Below are 16,730 nucleotides of genomic sequence, written 5' to 3'. Positions count from 1 at the left end.
CGCGAAAATTACGTTTGAACGCGTCTTGCTTGAGTAGTCTAAAAAAGACGAGGGGTAACAGCCGTGGAGACAATAAAAATGAGCACGGGATGATGCGTGCTCAAAACCAGAATGGCTTGGACTGAAGCGCAACATTGTGGCTTCGCAGTCATTTCTTGTTTGATGTCCGATTTCCACTGTCGATGAGTGCAGAGCACCCTGGACGCGGAACACTTCCGATTGTTCTGCTCACTTCCGATCAGGGCTTGAAGACGCGTTCAGCAATACTCAGCAATATATGTTTTCCAAAATGAGGCGCCATGCAACTGTTCTCCCCGAGTGCAGCCATGTATCCAAAAAGAATTTCTTTTTTCTATTGCCAGTGTGAAAGTAAATTTCGGGAGCTGGAAATACGCCTGTGCCGCCATGTTCTGACACCGCATACTAGAACGCCAGTGGCTACGATGCCACCAGATATTGGCGGTTTGCTTGAAATCAAGGGAACAAATATGGAGCCAAAAAGCAGCCCAGTAGCCAAGGTAACGTTCTGCCACCAGCGGTACCGAAAAAGAGTCATATATATATATATATATATATATATATATATATATATATATATATATATATATATAGGAAAGGAGATGATTTTCTAAGGGCTCGTTTATCTTTGTTAGACACAATATTAATGAGAACTAACAGACAATAACGCCAAGGAAAGTATAGGGGGTTTATTATCTGTAGTATTTAGAACATAAATGTGAAGAAAGTAAAGTGGACGAAAAGATGACTTGCCGCCAGCAGGGACCGAACCTGCGACCTTCGAAGGTCGAAGGTCGAAGGTCGCAGGTTCGGTCCCTGCCGGCGGCAAGTCATCTTTTCGTCCCCTTTACTTTCTTCACATTTATGCTCTAAATACTACAGATAACACCCCCTGTACTTTCCTTGGCGTTATTGTCTGTTAGTTCTCATTTATATATATATATATATATATATATATATCTATACAGTAAAGCCGCTGTGATACGAATCTCTTGGGGTCACCGAAAATATACGTATAATCCGAAATTCGTATCACCAGAAAACATCGAAAATTAATATGCGAGTACAGAAACCTGGCGTATGTTTTCATTTATTGTTTCTCAGGGGTCCAGCAACGTCATGAACAACAGTTCTGAATGATTGCCAGTATTCTTTTTGGATGTCAACGATCATACTTGTACTCGTAAATATGCTGCGTGTGCGCGCGCGTGTAATTAATTAACCATGCGTGCTGTGACCCATGACACCCAGTTGCCGCTTGCAATTCTTAGTACGTTTTTTTTTGCATGACAAGAGAGTGCTGTGGCGAAAGTCACTTATGGAGCGCTTTGCACGCGATCGAACGTCAAAAAATTTTAGGACCGCTGCCCTTCGTTTTTATTACTTTCTTATCACGGTGGTGTTTTGGTGTGTTTCGGGAGATTTACGGCCGTGCCCTTCTAATCGGGATGTTTGCTCAAAATTCGGGAATCTCCTGCGGAAATCGAAGAGTTGGCAGGTGTGCGTGTCCCGAGCAGTCGTGCATGTTGACGTTGCTAGACCTAGCTCCGTCACGAAGGCATGGCCTGAATCTACGTGGAATGCACGTGTAAACAAAGTACAATGACGCTGCCTCGAGCACAGCAGCACACGTCGACGCGTTAGAAAAAACACACAGAGAGAGAGAGAGAGAGAGAGAGAGCGCTCCGTTAGCAACATCTGTAATCTAAACACGAAGGTACATGAAAGCGCATTAAGGCCTCCAAGATTCGCGTGCACAGTCTCGGATGTCTCGGAGGTTACGACGCGCCGCTGATGGCCTGTTCTGACAAAGTGGAGGCGCTGCGCGCATGACCGCGCCTGATTACGTCGTCTTCCGCGACAGCAAGGGCAGGACCTGTTCGTACCTTCGTGGTAGCCTACGTTCGTATCAAACGTCACCAGGAGAAAATCGGTTCGTAACAAGCGTACTTCATTATATAGCAGGCTAATGGGTCCGTGATGATATCACCGCGGTTCTTCTGTGTATATATATATATATATGATGACAGGGCACGTGTTGGCTTATACCTGAAAAATCATAAATACGATTAAGCAAACTGTAGCTTAATTATGCCGTTAATTATTACGTAAGACTATGTATCAATATTATCAGAAGCCAAACACGACGCCACAGAACGGCTCCGCAGGCCATTGACAACATTATAATTCTGCCCCTTTGGGCGATGAAGCGGTTGGATATTACCTGCCCTTTGATGGTCCAAGGGGGTAGTACCATTCCAGAATTTTGGCACTGTTGGCATTTTTGACGTTATATGCAGCAGTATTACTAAAATAAGTGGCAAGCCGTTCTATGACTTTCATTATTTGCTACGAAAAGTCCCCCGCTGGAATCATGCGCTGACGTGCTATGCAGTGAAAGCCAGGCAAAGGAAAACTTCGTACGACATTCCGGTTGTTCAGTTAGTATTTTTTTTTCTCGCGTAAAACAAAAACTACTCTTTTCAAGCTGCCTGTACTTCATACCCAGAAAGCGTGCTACACAACGATGTAAAAGTCATTTTTACTTGGACCGCTACATTGTGAAAATGAAGCCGCAATATAGGTGAAAACGCTCTTTTTTCCTAATTTGTCACAGTATTGTGGCAACGTTTCTTCTTCTTTCGATACCGCAGTATTTTTATCACTTACTATAGGAACTTACAAAGCCCTCAGTGTGAATATATTACTCGCGCAAAAATCGGTGCTCTTTCTAAGAAATGCTAAACATGCAGCATCTTGCGACTTTTTGTCAAAGCAAGAAATAGTGATAGTTGAAACAAAAATGAATGAACTATATAGTCATGAAAGAGCAGCGCCTTGAAATTAAGAAAAAAATTGTTTCCTAGTAATGGCTGAAATCACTGATTTTATATAAATCGTTATGTACAACACAGTTTCAGTTCCGTGCCCCAAGTTCGAAGCGCCCTCTAGGCAACGCAAATTTTTTCCCAAAATATAACGCCTCAATAACAACTTCTGGCACTCACACATACCGGCCGAATTTATTTCGGCATGATTAGAGATGATCGAAAATTTGCCAGGTACACTTGATATGGAATGACCCATATATATATATATATATATATATATATATATATATCGCACATTCCTCCCACAGTGCCGTTGGTTCGCGGGGCGGTGTCCACTGTTGCTACCACCGAGTGTAATTTCGTCAACGCTTTAACACATGGTGAGGTGGCGGCTTTAGCCCAAGCCTTGCTCATAGCGTCCCTTCGTATGGAAAAATATCTCTCAGACGCTCACCTGGCTGTCGTACCCTCTCTTCGTGTTTCACGACGCCTTGAAGGAGTGCATATTGAGTATCAGTGTTTACTATGCGCTTGTTACGCCATCTTTGCGCGGGATTCACCACATGCGGTGTCCGGTTATATGTTAACAACTTCAGCTACCGTAAGGGTTAAATCATGATCGTGAGCCTTTGTCTTTGGGACGGAGATGTGCCACTAGGCGTCAACGTGGGTGCGTCCACATCATCAAGCGGTGTTATATTTATTTATTTATTTATTTATATAAATACTCTCAATGCAATTTGCGGCGTTACAGAGAGGAGTGGTCACAAGTTATAGATGGCAGTCTTGAATGACGCATAATCAGGGTTGCTGGCGATGGAGGCAGGAAAGTGGTTCCATTCGGATGAAGTCTTCGGCACGTAGGAGTGGAAGTACATATTGTTATGGCAGAATGGCACATGGACTTTGAAGTTATGGTCGAGGCGAGATGAAACGTAAGACGGTAGCGAGAACAATGTGCGTTTTATTTCAGGATTCATGAAAAAAAAATTTGTGGAAGAGACAGACATATCTGCCAGACAACTGCAGACATTGTAAAAGCTCTCATATATTGATGTACCATAAACAAATAACTACTTCTGTGACGACACGTTTCACTTTCGTGTCATACCGATTCTTGTGACGGAGGGATCAGCCATCTTTTTTTTTTTTGCGCTCAACACTCTAAAAAATCTGGGCCATATTTACAACAAAAAGGTTGCGATCAAAATATTCGTAAGACAATATTTCAGCCAAATTACCTGATGCTGACCATATAGTTACCAAAGCCGACCAGCCAATGACAAATAAGCACTTACGAAAGACGTTTTCTTAAATCGGTTGCTCGTCCGATACTGCGTAGCGCCTGTTAGTTATAGATTTGTTGGTAATGTAAAAGTATAAAAATCACGGCATTTGCTAGCACGGGGGCGTCACACCAGATGCGTTCAATCGCAGAAAACAAACATGTGTGAACATGAAATATGGCTGACCTGTAGACTGCACAAAATCCAGAGGAGACTATGTGCACTTGTCGCTTCAGTCAATTTTTTTGCAGCGGTCGTTTAACACTAATTGGCGGAGAATATACATCGGTTGTCATTTGCATATGTCTAATGCTGTTGCTACACACAAATAAATATAGCAATGCCACCTGCGGCAGTCAGATTAAAAAAGAACATGGATTCTCAATAATCGGCATGGGCTCAACATAGTGACTGGACACGGTCTTGATTGGCAATCGGCTTCCATCATCGTAAAAGAGAAAAAAAAAACTATCATCCCTCCTGCTCATCGAATCTATTTGCATACAATCTACTGCAAACACAATAAACCGGACACGGGGTTCACTTGCTGAGGTGCACGCAAACGCGTTTGGTCTTTCTACCCTTATGTAATAAAGACCACCATGCATTCGTTAATTCGAACAAGGCACCCGTATTGGGCGCCGAAACGTCAATTCAGTTGTTGTTTTATTTAAGTTGGCGATTGTACGCTTTCTTTGACCATGATTTTTCCTCGCTGGACAAGTTTTCGTCAAGCCCAAGACTTCTCTCTTTGACTCCTTCATTTTCCGGCCGCACGTGTAGGGTAGCAAACTGGTCAATGTATAGTTTGCCTTTCCCTCTTTTCTGAATTCCTCCTCTCTCTACCTGTTTCCTTCCCTTCCTCCCCTTGAAATGGCTGGCGCTTAGGGAGTGCGTCATGTTCACGGTTCACGTGACAAGCCCAGCATGTTTTTTTTAACTTTCTTTTTTGCTTCACGGCGCAATCTCAGTAAGAGCCGCATTGTGTGAACAACCTAATTTACGAACCGTGGACAATGATGTTCCGATAGAGTGATGTTTCTTTTGAAAGAGCTAATTCTAGCCGGCACAATAGTTTATTACTCTATTCGCCGATCGGTCCGTCGTTTTACTTAATCAGTATTTTAGTCGTATTTATCGGTTATCCACGTTCAAAAATTAGGTGACTGCGAAATGTTGCAGATCTATCAATTTACAAAGAGTGTGAGTACTTACTTTGGGCAAATATGGCGCGTACGAAGTGGAAAATATGAGTGGTTCATTTGGGCGCTGACATCTACAGGCATGTCCTAGCAAAGCTAGGAGTAATGACCCAGTTACTCACGCCGACAATACCCAGCGTTAGTCTTATCTACACACCGATGGCAGTAAATATTCTATCACCGTTCCCGATTCTGCTTACTTATTGGGACTTTGCAACTGTAATGAATTCAGGCCAACAGATTACCTTAATAGTGTCACGTGGTGGTGACGTTGGAGAAGGCAGCAGTCGACGGGTTCAACGTGAAATTTTTTATGTGGGCGAATCTGTGCCCGGTAAACGAGAGGTCAAAATACACGCTTTACACTGGTAGAGCGAACAGAACGTCGGCCGTCAATAATCTTATGTGCAGTAAGGCGCGGCGGCATTTATACATGCGGCATCGAATATTCGAGCCTTATCGCTGGTGGCCGCGTTAGTTCCAGAATAATCTCGGCTGTTCGCGTTTGCGCACTCCAGCCTATAAGATTCTAACATAATCTGGAAGGTTCCAAGACATCAGGGCGCGGCTTGCACAAGGCAACGTCTACGCGTGCAACGGACTAGTTACATAAAAATAACAAAAGAAGCGTGTATGGCAATAGCTTCGTATTATTTAGATGCCTGGATTGGTTCTATGGTAGTATAAGAGGATTTATGAACTAAAATGCTGAAGCAAATTATAAGTCCACAACCTTAGATTTTGTTTGGTGTTCCGCGGAAGAACGCTTTCTCTATAAAGTGGGTGCACAGGTTTTCTTGTTTTTTTCGACTATACAGATTTTCTTATAAAAATGCAATGGCTGTCAGGCACCTTTCGTCTCCGCAAGCTAACTCTACGCCAGGGCGGAAAAATCTTTGCCGCACCTAAAGTTACATTGCAATGTGTAATTAACAAAATATCGTGAATTAACGTTTTACTTATTACCTTAAGGGCAGTTGTTTATATGAAAAAGTTGTAGGACGTGGCAATTTATGACATACCAATTGGTTTAAAAGGCCCCCAATAAGACACGCAATTCGAGATATTAATAATCGAAATTGGTGGCCCGGTGGAGGCAGTATCGACAGTGAGCGCTCGGGGCGCGCAGGAAGTGGCGAGCTGTGTTACGTCAGAATGCAAGTTCACGTGACGAGCTTTCAAAACAAGCGCGTCGCAGCAAAATCTGCTCAGTGAAAACGGCAAGTCGTCTAAAATACACAAACTTGACGGCTTATTATTTCCGTTTGATTTGCAGTGCTTATCAATTTCTGTGTTAAAATCTGAAGAAGTGCAATGAACTCTTTCGCTTGTCGGAGGGAAGTAGTGCCGCAGGGGCTGCCGCATGGTTTTACGCTGCACAGTTAAAGAAAACGTGGCAATTGCGGTTTTCGTGGGCACAGTGGAAAAGAGACAGATGAGTACTACACATCAAACGCCAAGAATAAGCGTTCCATTTGTATATTTGCGACGAGTTGCGTTTTCCTCCTCCAGATTCTGCTGCGACGCACCTTTTTTCAAAGCTCCTCCCGTCGGCTTTTCGGCTGAAGTAACCCAGCTGGCTCATTTCATGCGCCCCCGGTACGCCTAGTTTCGATATTTCTTGAATTGGGGCGTATAATTTCAATGATTTATATATCAAAATGCGTGTGTTTCTCGGGATTTCTAAGAAAACGGGTATATCATAAATCGTTATATAAAACGGGTATATCATAAACATTTCCATAAAAACAACTGCCCTCAAGTGCATGAATTAAGGAAAGGAATTTTGAGGGCTTGTATCTTTGTTTGACAAAACACTTCAAATACAATACACTTAAAACAATACGATTAATGTCCACCATGCCTTCCTTGGCTTCATTATCTGCTGGTTTTTATTAAGGCGCTCAAATGAATAATTTATGAGCTAATTAACGATTTTTCTTCATTACTCATTTCAATATAATTTAAGGTGCGGCAAAGCTTTTCCGCCTCGGCGTACAGTTCATTCACAAAGACGACAGGGACCTGACTGTCATAGCTTTTTCATTGAAAAGTCAGTATTGTGTAAAAAACACCCTGTAGAATGCGCGATATGACTGCACAAACTAAAATGGCCAACACGTTTATGCGTGTACAAAAGTGGGTTTTGTTCTCCGATGGGTAACATTCTCGCGTCGTAAAGTTCTGAGAGCGTAGCTTCGTTTGCCAGCAAAATACTGTTATAACCCAAGGAGCTCCCATGAATATGTCAAGAAGGTAATATTTCATGCTTACAAGTTTAGAGCGGTATGTTTGTTGTCCCTCATATTGTGGCGTACTAAATTATAATTTCTAGTGGAGACGTTTCTCCTGTAAAAAAATAACGTACGAGTATTACTGATGATGTTTTATTGCTTGTGCATCAGACTTCGTAGTCGCAAACGCTCTCTGGCAACTTCTTGTACTCTCTGATGTGGTAGCTTCGGCCTCAGAGGCACCGCTCGACAAATACCGCCAAGGCAAACCTGCAAAGCGAAAGATGATCACTTGTTTACATTTCACCAGACACATATTGTGGCTCTATATGTGTCGTTCAGTATCACGATTTGTGAACACAAACCGTCTTCGCCTTTGCCAAAAAATTTGCCCTGGTTCCTCCGTTTCCCGTATTAAATAGCGCAAGCCCTGCTTCGGGGCAATATAGGTTCCCTTGCTTTCTTACTATGGCGACGTTAGTTTAGGCTAGCAATCACCCATCGGAAATATTGTTATTAACAAACGGGTCACCATCAAATGCAGATAACATATTCTGAGCGACCTGCCAACCGTTTGGATCGACAAAACTAGGTGGGTATTCAGACTTGGGAGACGAAACACACACACACACACACACACACACACACACACACACACACACACACACACACACACACACGCACACACACACACACACACACGCGCGCGCGCACACACACACACCACCTGACGAAGTAGAATGCCGCACGTTCGCCGTGATTAACACGAATGGCACTAGGTGTATTCAGAAATCACCAAGAAAGTGAATGGAGGAACGAGAGCTAAGTTGGCAGAGCATGGCACTGGCAGAGCATGAGAACGTTATGGTTCCTCATTTATAGAGTATTTCTGAATATACGAATAGTGGCGTGAATGATGTGAATTAATGACGCCATGGAATGTATGAACGCCATTTGAGCTGATTGCAATGCTCCATGTAGTTCCCTTAGTTTGCTCGAATATATGTCGCACATTTATAAAATCCCGAATCCCGTGTTTATGGTAGCAACGCGGAGCTGGAACTCTTAGGAAATAAAGAGAGCCGAAAACACGGAATTGTCTTTGCTATAGCTATCGGCTTTTAGTCTATTTATTGCTACACTCAATCGCGACCAAAGATGTAACAACAGCCTCCCCTTACAATTATCATCGTGGTGCCCACTAAAGTTTCCTGACACTTTGTTTGTTAGCGTTTACATATTACGACAACAAAGATTCTACAAGAATGACCAAATGTTCAGCAACATTATGGAAACATTCATATGAAAAAGAGACAGGAAATAATCTTCATTTGCTGAAAGTATCAGAAAGCACACGTAGTTCATCCACACGTCCCGGTGCACGGAGGAAAAGAACAGCAAAGACATTAGTACTAGCTACGAAAGAATATTGCTATACATTACTCTTGAAGAAGACAAGTCCACTTGTGGAAACGTCGGCTCGAGCACCCACCCCCTAGTTTACGGATTTTTTCATCTCGTAGATATGGTAACGTTAGTGGAATAAATGACATATACACCGTATGCATAATATAGATTTCTAGGACAAGAATGATCAGTTTACCAGTTTCTTTGTCTCACTACATTGCATGTAATCAGGCGCATTATGAACATTGTGCACCCTCTCTCCTTCTGCATTTATTGTCAGGCACACCAAATAGCACTTTTCTATGTTGAATCCATCACTGTGATTCTGTAACAAGAAACAGTTTTTGTATTCGGAGGTAAATATGCATTAGCTTTGTAAATAGCAAATTGAGACTTTCCAATAAAATTACTCGAATAGCTTTCCGGGGCATTACGTTTCGATTGCTGAGATACTACAAAACATAAGCGCCATAATGTATTTAATGCAAAAAACACCAGCAAGAAGTAGCTTACCGAGATATACTCTACGGTTAAAGCACCTTTGTGAAGGTGCTCACAATATCTCGTCGCGTTAATAAATGGCTTTCGCACGTTTGCGGCGATGGGCGGAGGTGAGTTGCGTCGATCTGCATTCTTGAGGCATGAAGCCTGTTGAGTGCTGAAACAGGAAATATTATGAATCTGAATAAAGCAAATAATGCTCTGCACTCCCTATAAGTTCGATATCGCGGCGATGTTCGGGCCTTGTACCGCAGGTCCAGGCTAGTAGCCAGAGGGGTGCCATAGGGGCCCGCCCCCCGCCCCCTTTTGAAATTCTGATGAAAGGGGTGTTTTACCGAAAATAAATAATGAAAATAAGAGTTTTTATAAATATCCAAGGCTCTAAGCAAGTGTCCCCCCCCCCCCCGCCCTACAAAAAAATGCTGGCTACGGTTTTGCGCAAGTCATAGACGATGTGGTCAAGAAGCGTGAGGCCAATACTATGACTACTAAGTCGTGAAAAGAAAGTTCTTGTTCAGCCAAACTCGTCACTTGTCTACATTACTTAGCGCCCCCAAGAGGAATCTACACTACTGCGCTCGAGAAGCGTACGTTGGGGGGCTAGTTGGTAAGACATAATTGAAAAATTATAACTGCGCTAAGGACGAGACACCAGAAACGAAGTGGACAGGACGATCGCAGCCTGCGATCGTCCTGTCCACTTCGTTTCTGGTGTCTCGTCCTTAGCGCAGTTATAATTTTTCAATAATTACTGCGCTGCTTGAAAGAGGGCTTGCATTATCACCTTGGTTATTAACCCCCTGCTTATGTCCTCGGCAGAACGTAATTCCATGCTCTCAATCTCAAACTGCCGATCTTGTGCAATAGCTGACTCTATTTTTATACCTGAAAGTTTTCCACTTTCATTGCTCTTTCTAATTCTTTCCTTCGTTAAGCAGTCCACCGAGCAACACGCAGGTCTAAAAGAAGACAGCAGCTATAAAAAGCTTTAACGGAGAAATAGCTGTATTCACTGCAGAACTTCGTCGCTCATATACATCTGGAGAGAACAATACGCGCTTGCAGTAGAAGACAATGAGGATCTAATGCACTTTTGGGAAGTTAAAATGACGTTAGACGAGCAGGATTGCTGTTATGAACAATGATGTGTAAAAGCATGATTGCGCGGCAGACAGGAAGCTGGTTGAAGTTGGGCTAGGACGAAGATCCGAGGCCTTTTGTGCGCACGACGTCACGTCGCATAGCAATGGGAGTGACTTCGCGTCACATTGGAGAGAGGAAATTCCGCGAGATCCCACACGTTAGGGAAATCAATTTTATGCGAAGCAGCCAGCGATTAGCTGCCTGTGCTGCAGTTTTCAGCTTTTGGAGTCTTAGTGTACCGGTCAAGCTGTAGCGCCATGCCGTGGTGATGAAATTGTGCATTTTCCTTGAGTTACAAGTTCAGCGGCTTCTCGGCCGGAACTGCGAAAACGACAGTGACTGGAAGATACTGCTCACCGTTGTATCTTCGATCAGGGGTTCCATGCTGTCAGTATCAGTGGTCACCAATGTCGGACAAAACAGGCGACGAAGTCTTCAGAAAGTCTACAGTTTCTTAAAAGGTTCAGTGGCACCACATGGGCTACACTGACAAATTAAGAAATGCAGTCTGTGTGAAATGATGATATTGCATCAGCCGAATTGCGCCTTATTTTCATCCACATGCCTCGCGTTCTCTGAGCTGGTTGATAAGTAGTACAGCAGGGGAAGAATACAGACATAGATGACAGAGACAGAAGTGCTTACTAAAACTGACATATTCTAAGAAAATACAAATCTGTACTAGAAAGGCATAGCAGAAAAAGAATAGAAACACAGATAAATATGAAACAAATGACAACGAGAAGCCATATAACTATTTACAAACTCGCACACATATATTATTTTGCTAAATGGTGCAGCAACCTTCGTGGCTCGCGTGCCATATTTATTTCCGAGCATATAATTTTAGGCATCTTTTACTCTATGGTTTATATGCAGAAGAGAAGTGTGCGGGAAAGTATGAAGGCGCCAACATTTGGAGCATAAGGTTGGCAAATGTAGCCCTTGAACAAGTTTTGAGCATCGAGGTGATCGGGTCGGGGTGCGTTCAAGCCGCGCCCGTTGTGTCGAATCCGTACGTGCCCATAAAGACAGAAATAATGCAAACCTGCTCAATATATCAATATAGCTAAGATCACAAGCCGTCCACCTGGGTGGTACAGTCGCTATGTTCGTGGGTTCGATACCGACCGCGGCGGCGGTCGCATTTTCATGGAAACGATATGCTAGAGGCCAGTGTATGTCAGTGCATGTCAGAGCACCACATGTTCAAAATTTCTGGGGCGCTACGCTACGGCGTGCCTGATAACCATATCGTGGTTTTGACACGTAACCCCCCCCCCAACACACACACACACACACACACATCTATATATACAGGTGTCCCAAATATCACGCAGCATAGATTAAAAAAAGAGGCACATCGTTACGCGAAGCACACCTAAGGTATATTGTTCCCAGTATCCTCTAGTAGCCACTGCTATTGTTTTCGTTAATGAGGTTTAATTAATTAGTCCTAATTATGTTCCTAACTCGAGAAATACTCACGTAATCATGAAAATGTCAATGAGGCATATGTAGGCATGTTCATATGACATCTAACTGCGCTATTTTCAACACCGTTCTAGCTGCGTGCTCGCTTTTTTTGGCTAATAAAGAAAGTCCAAGAAATCTGGAAAATGACACGTGATTAGACTGCAGCACGAATCAGCAAGCAGCATCGTCAAACAGTATCACTGTGAGGTAGCAAGTGAAAACTACGCCCCCACTTCTTGCGGGTGGTTCCATAGTCCAGTGTTATTTTTCATATTTCGCGCGTACCTTTATCAGCCGGAAAAAAATTGCACTGGCTTAGCTCGGCTATGCCAGGATATACGTAGCGTTAGCAAAGGTTCAGCTGATTATTCTTAACTTTCCAGATTGTCTAGGATTATTAGCCTTCTTCTGTTCATTATTCGTACGCTGATGAGATCCGATGACGAGATTCGGGATCCGATGAGATAAGCTTCTCGACTCTTCTGCGCCGTTGAGCAGCATTTGCGCTCTCCTTTTCCATGGCGTTAACCACCTGCAAACGCCAGTCAGAGGCGCTATCAAGCGGCTCCAGCACTGTGTCAGACGGCGACTGCACAGCGAAGGCGAATAGCTGCGCGCGCGCTGGCGCCAATACGTCTACCAAGGCTACGACGTCACTCTGGAAAGCGCAGACCGGCGGTGGCGTAATCTGCGCGCGCGCCGGCGCCAGCGGCGCCAGTTTGTCTGCCGCGGCTACGACGCCACTCCTCCTGAACCCGCAGACAAGCAGCGGCGAGCCGCGCGCAGCGGTGTCAGAGAGCGCGTGAGATGCCAGCACCGGTGACCCAGCTGTGTGACATCACTGATCCTCGCGCATGCGCAGCACGGCCCATGAGCTCCACGCGAAATCGTCTCCGGCTAGGCAAATGTAGCTAGCGGTACAAAAAAATGAGCAAGTAATTAGTACGTTGCTGAAGATAGCGCAGTTAGATATCATTCGAGCATGACTACATATGCCTCATTGAGGTAAATTATAATAGGAACAATATGAACTAGCTGTGCTTCGCGTAACGACGTACATCTTTTGTTAAAATCGTGCTGCGTGATATTTGGGGTGCCCTGTATATATATAAAGAACAGCAGGAAGTGGAAGGTGGAAGCTTGCGATGAAAAAATCCGTAAACAAGGGGTGGGTGCTCGAGCCGACGTTCCGACAATGTGACTTGTCTTCTTCAAGCTTCAAGGCCTATATATATATATATATATATATATATATATATATATATATATATATATATATATATATATATATATAAAGCCACAAACAAAACGTAATCAGAAGCAAAAATTTTCGAAGCGCACGACCGGTGCTTCGCACCTGCGACTCCTCGTTCCGTAGCGCGCCGCTTCAGACAATTCTGCCAAGCGCTATACGTCCTCCAGCATGTTAACGGCGAGATATTTATATACAACAGTTACCGCTGGCCGTGCGCAGAGCTCGGAGGTGCTTCATCGTGTTCACTCACCCGCTAGATGGCGCGAAGGACGCACTTTAGATGAGGCGGTAAGATAATATGCTATATACATCGGGCGTGGTGGAAACGAGACATGGTGGAAGGACACGAGAGACAAGCACAGTGCTGGAGTTATGTGCCTCCACATTATGTGTGTATATATCATTTATTTTGATTTGGCTAGGACACCAATAGCGAGTTCACCCAGTTCAAAGGGTAATCAGGCGCACATATAATCCGCATTAGTGGTCGTCGCCCCGCTCCTGTTACGCAGGAGTTAGGATGCGCACGTCCAGCGCTTCTAGTAACGTTGCGCGCGTCCGACCTTTACTTTCCCCTAGAGGGGAAAGACTCGCCCAGACTCACACACTTATCTCGGGAGGTTGGAAGGTTTGTACATCTTGCGCTTTCACCGGGAAGTTGCCTTGAAGCTATAGGCCGCCCGAAGAGAAGTCACTTCGCTCGCTGCAGCAGCCGCGTTTGCATGTTAGCAAGAAGAGCCAAAGTAGGGACTAGTTGGTTGTGCGTAGTCGACACTGGCAGCGCGCTGCTCGAACAAAAAGAAGTACCGACTGTGCCAATTGTTAGTACGCGGTCATCCTCTCTATACCTGTGCGTTATTTTCGTGCGTCCTTTGTTATGTTTGAGCACGGCAAGTGCCGAGCTGTGGCAGTTGTTAGTACTGCGCTCGGCCTGTGTGTTTGCTTTTCGTGCGTCCTTTGTGCTTGACCAGCGCGCTGCAAGTTTCAAGTTACTTGCCATTCTTCGTGTGACATTACAATTTGTTGCTGACACATTCAGTGCTTCGCCCTTGCAGGGAAATGTGACTTTTCATTTCATTCGCAAGGCTATCTCCAGAGTACCAGTTATGGCTGTTGAACAAGGATAAGCTATTAACACAATCCAACGGCTACCTACATTAAAGGGACACTAAAGAGTAAAACGATTTTTCTCGCATTAGTAAAGCAGTCTTCCACGATACCAAAAACACCACGCTTGCTGCGAGAAGACGCTTAATAAGCGAGAAAACGTGCAAAAAGGAAATACAGGTGGCGACGCCACCTTGGAATTCTCGCACCATTTGCCGTGACGTCACATATTTTTAACGGCGCCTGCTTGTTCCTACGTAGTTCCTAATCGGTTAAATCGAAGTACATTGTCCTCTGAGGGGGCCAGAGACTTCACATAAAGAGTTTGTGAAAATTTCGTCGAGCCAGCGGCGCCAAAATACGTTAAATGCTCTTTGAAACCTTTTAATAATAATAATAATGATGATGATGATGATGATAATAATAATAATAATAATAATAATAATAATAATAATAATAATAATAACGTTTATTTCCACCAATACAAAGTTGATGGAGGGGGTGAGAATAAAAGCGACTGTCCGCTTGACTACGTTCTCACCCCCCTTTACATCAGACAGAGGCGGTGGCGGCAACAGAACACAAGATCTGACGAGGGTATACACAACATTCTAGAATCTAGCAATAACAGAAATTCGCAACAGCAGGCTGCGGTTTTACGTCACGAATTACAAAGTTCGGCGCGAAATTTAAAAATGAAACTTTGAACTTGGTTTTCTCCTCTAATAATAAACCTACGGTGGTGAAATAAACCACACAAGAGTTCTCCGAGCACACTTTATCAATCTAAACCAATTCATTGTTTCTCTTTAGTGTCCCTTTAAGACGACCACTATCGATGGGGCCTAGACAGCAAGCTTTCTCCAATAAAGCCTATTGACCCACATTTCCATGCACTGGAAGCAGCTTGTTCTGGGATACTCGTACGTATTTCAGTTTATTACAGTAAGAAGTGTATTTGGGTTGAGCCCGCTGCGATTCTTTTTCTGTGATGCACCGTTAGGGCTGTTTCAGCGTTCTTAGGCAGCTATGTGTTTCTGTGGATATTCACCTACTTCCCAAATCTTCAAAAGTGCGAGCATTCTCCACTGCCTTCAGGTCATCACCCCAATAATCATAACACAGATTGAACTAGTCACTAGTACTCGCTTCGCATTCCTCCCGGTCCTCGGACAAGCGCTCCGCCCTTCTTATTGCCCGAAAATATACCCTCGGATGATGCTTGGGTCATGACCTACGTGCCCCTAATCCTTTGGTCAAATAAAGTATCATCTCTATTTCTCGTCTCATGATAAGCACGATCCCCTCTTTTGTGACCCGCGTTTCCCGAACCTCTTCTCGATCGGAGGTAGTCTCATCCCATGAGATCTCTAGCCGGGGGAGCCTTTCACCTCCAGGGGACCATTGCACAGAAGGAGAACAATATGAAGTGAGGATCCGCGAAAGCGCACTTAAGACTGTGGACTTAGCATCATGAAAAACGCTTAACATAGTGACTACGAGCGACGGCTTAAGAACAACACGCGTTATATAGGTCGCTTTTCGGGTGTCAGGATGATGCGGGACTGGATGCTTAACTTCATTTTCTTTGTTGCATTCGCTGTCTGGCAACCCAAGCGTAAACGACAAATGTACATGACGCATTCATTTGCCTATAAAATGTATGGGCAAAACTCACTTTAGGTACACCACAACCTGATCTTGGGTGCATCTTGACAATGAAAGCAGATCGGCTGATGGTGTCTTTGTCATAATGTATTTTTTTTCGTCGGGGCAATCTACAGCGCCAGGGCTTCCTGGAATGTAATCAAGTGCCGGGCTGCCGTCATGCTCGGATCCCAAACTAGAATAAGAAAAATAAATTTATTATTGGACAAGGGTGCAATTTTTATCTTGTGTGGTTAATGCATATTTCTCGTGAAATCAGCTAGTCTTTTTTATTTCGTTCCAGCACTATGGAAAATTGAAGGCGCCTTTTATGGAATGTGAAATTTTAATAATGTTTTCTTTTTTAGACACAGCCTAATGTTAAAGGGTTGGTTCCACCACATTTAGAGGCTATAAAAAGCCTGCAGTAGGGTTCCTCTGTATGCAAGGACACTCAGCACGAAGTGTTGGACACAACAAACGTTGAGAATATATTTTAATGCGCTTCCAAAGCGTGTCTAAATGCTCATTCTCGCGATTGAGAGCCATTGCTAGCTCGACTGACACCGACGTCACTGTGTAGGAAGTGTAACGAAAGCTTTAGTGACGTCAGACCATAAGAG

The 16,730-nt window shown here is 44.0% G+C and overlaps 1 protein-coding gene across 3 annotated transcripts in view; it reads right to left on the bottom strand.

The window, feature by feature from the left end:
- Nucleotides 1-7,720: 7,720 nt before the first annotated feature.
- Nucleotides 7,721-16,730, bottom strand: part of LOC119402801 (venom metalloproteinase antarease-like TpachMP_B) — a 43,444-nt gene continuing 34,434 nt past the window's right edge. The window contains exons 11-14 of one of the 3 annotated variants that reach the window (XM_037669868.1): nucleotides 16,139-16,303; nucleotides 9,492-9,636; nucleotides 9,175-9,303; nucleotides 7,721-7,841 (exon numbers count right to left, since the gene is read on the bottom strand). In XM_037669868.1, the coding sequence (XP_037525796.1) occupies nucleotides 7,725-7,841; nucleotides 9,175-9,303; nucleotides 9,492-9,636; nucleotides 16,139-16,303 (556 nt within the window). In that variant the 3' untranslated portion in view covers nucleotides 7,721-7,724. The remainder of the gene's footprint in view (nucleotides 7,842-9,174; nucleotides 9,304-9,491; nucleotides 9,637-16,138; nucleotides 16,304-16,730) is intronic. The other 2 variants (XM_037669869.1, XM_037669870.2) reach the window with 2 other exon arrangements.

This window comes from Rhipicephalus sanguineus, chromosome 8, assembly GCF_013339695.2.
Source record: "Rhipicephalus sanguineus isolate Rsan-2018 chromosome 8, BIME_Rsan_1.4, whole genome shotgun sequence".
Taxonomy (NCBI): domain Eukaryota; kingdom Metazoa; phylum Arthropoda; class Arachnida; order Ixodida; family Ixodidae; genus Rhipicephalus; species Rhipicephalus sanguineus.
Note: the sequence above shows the minus strand (reverse complement) of the source record. Positions and strands in the feature narration are given on the sequence as shown.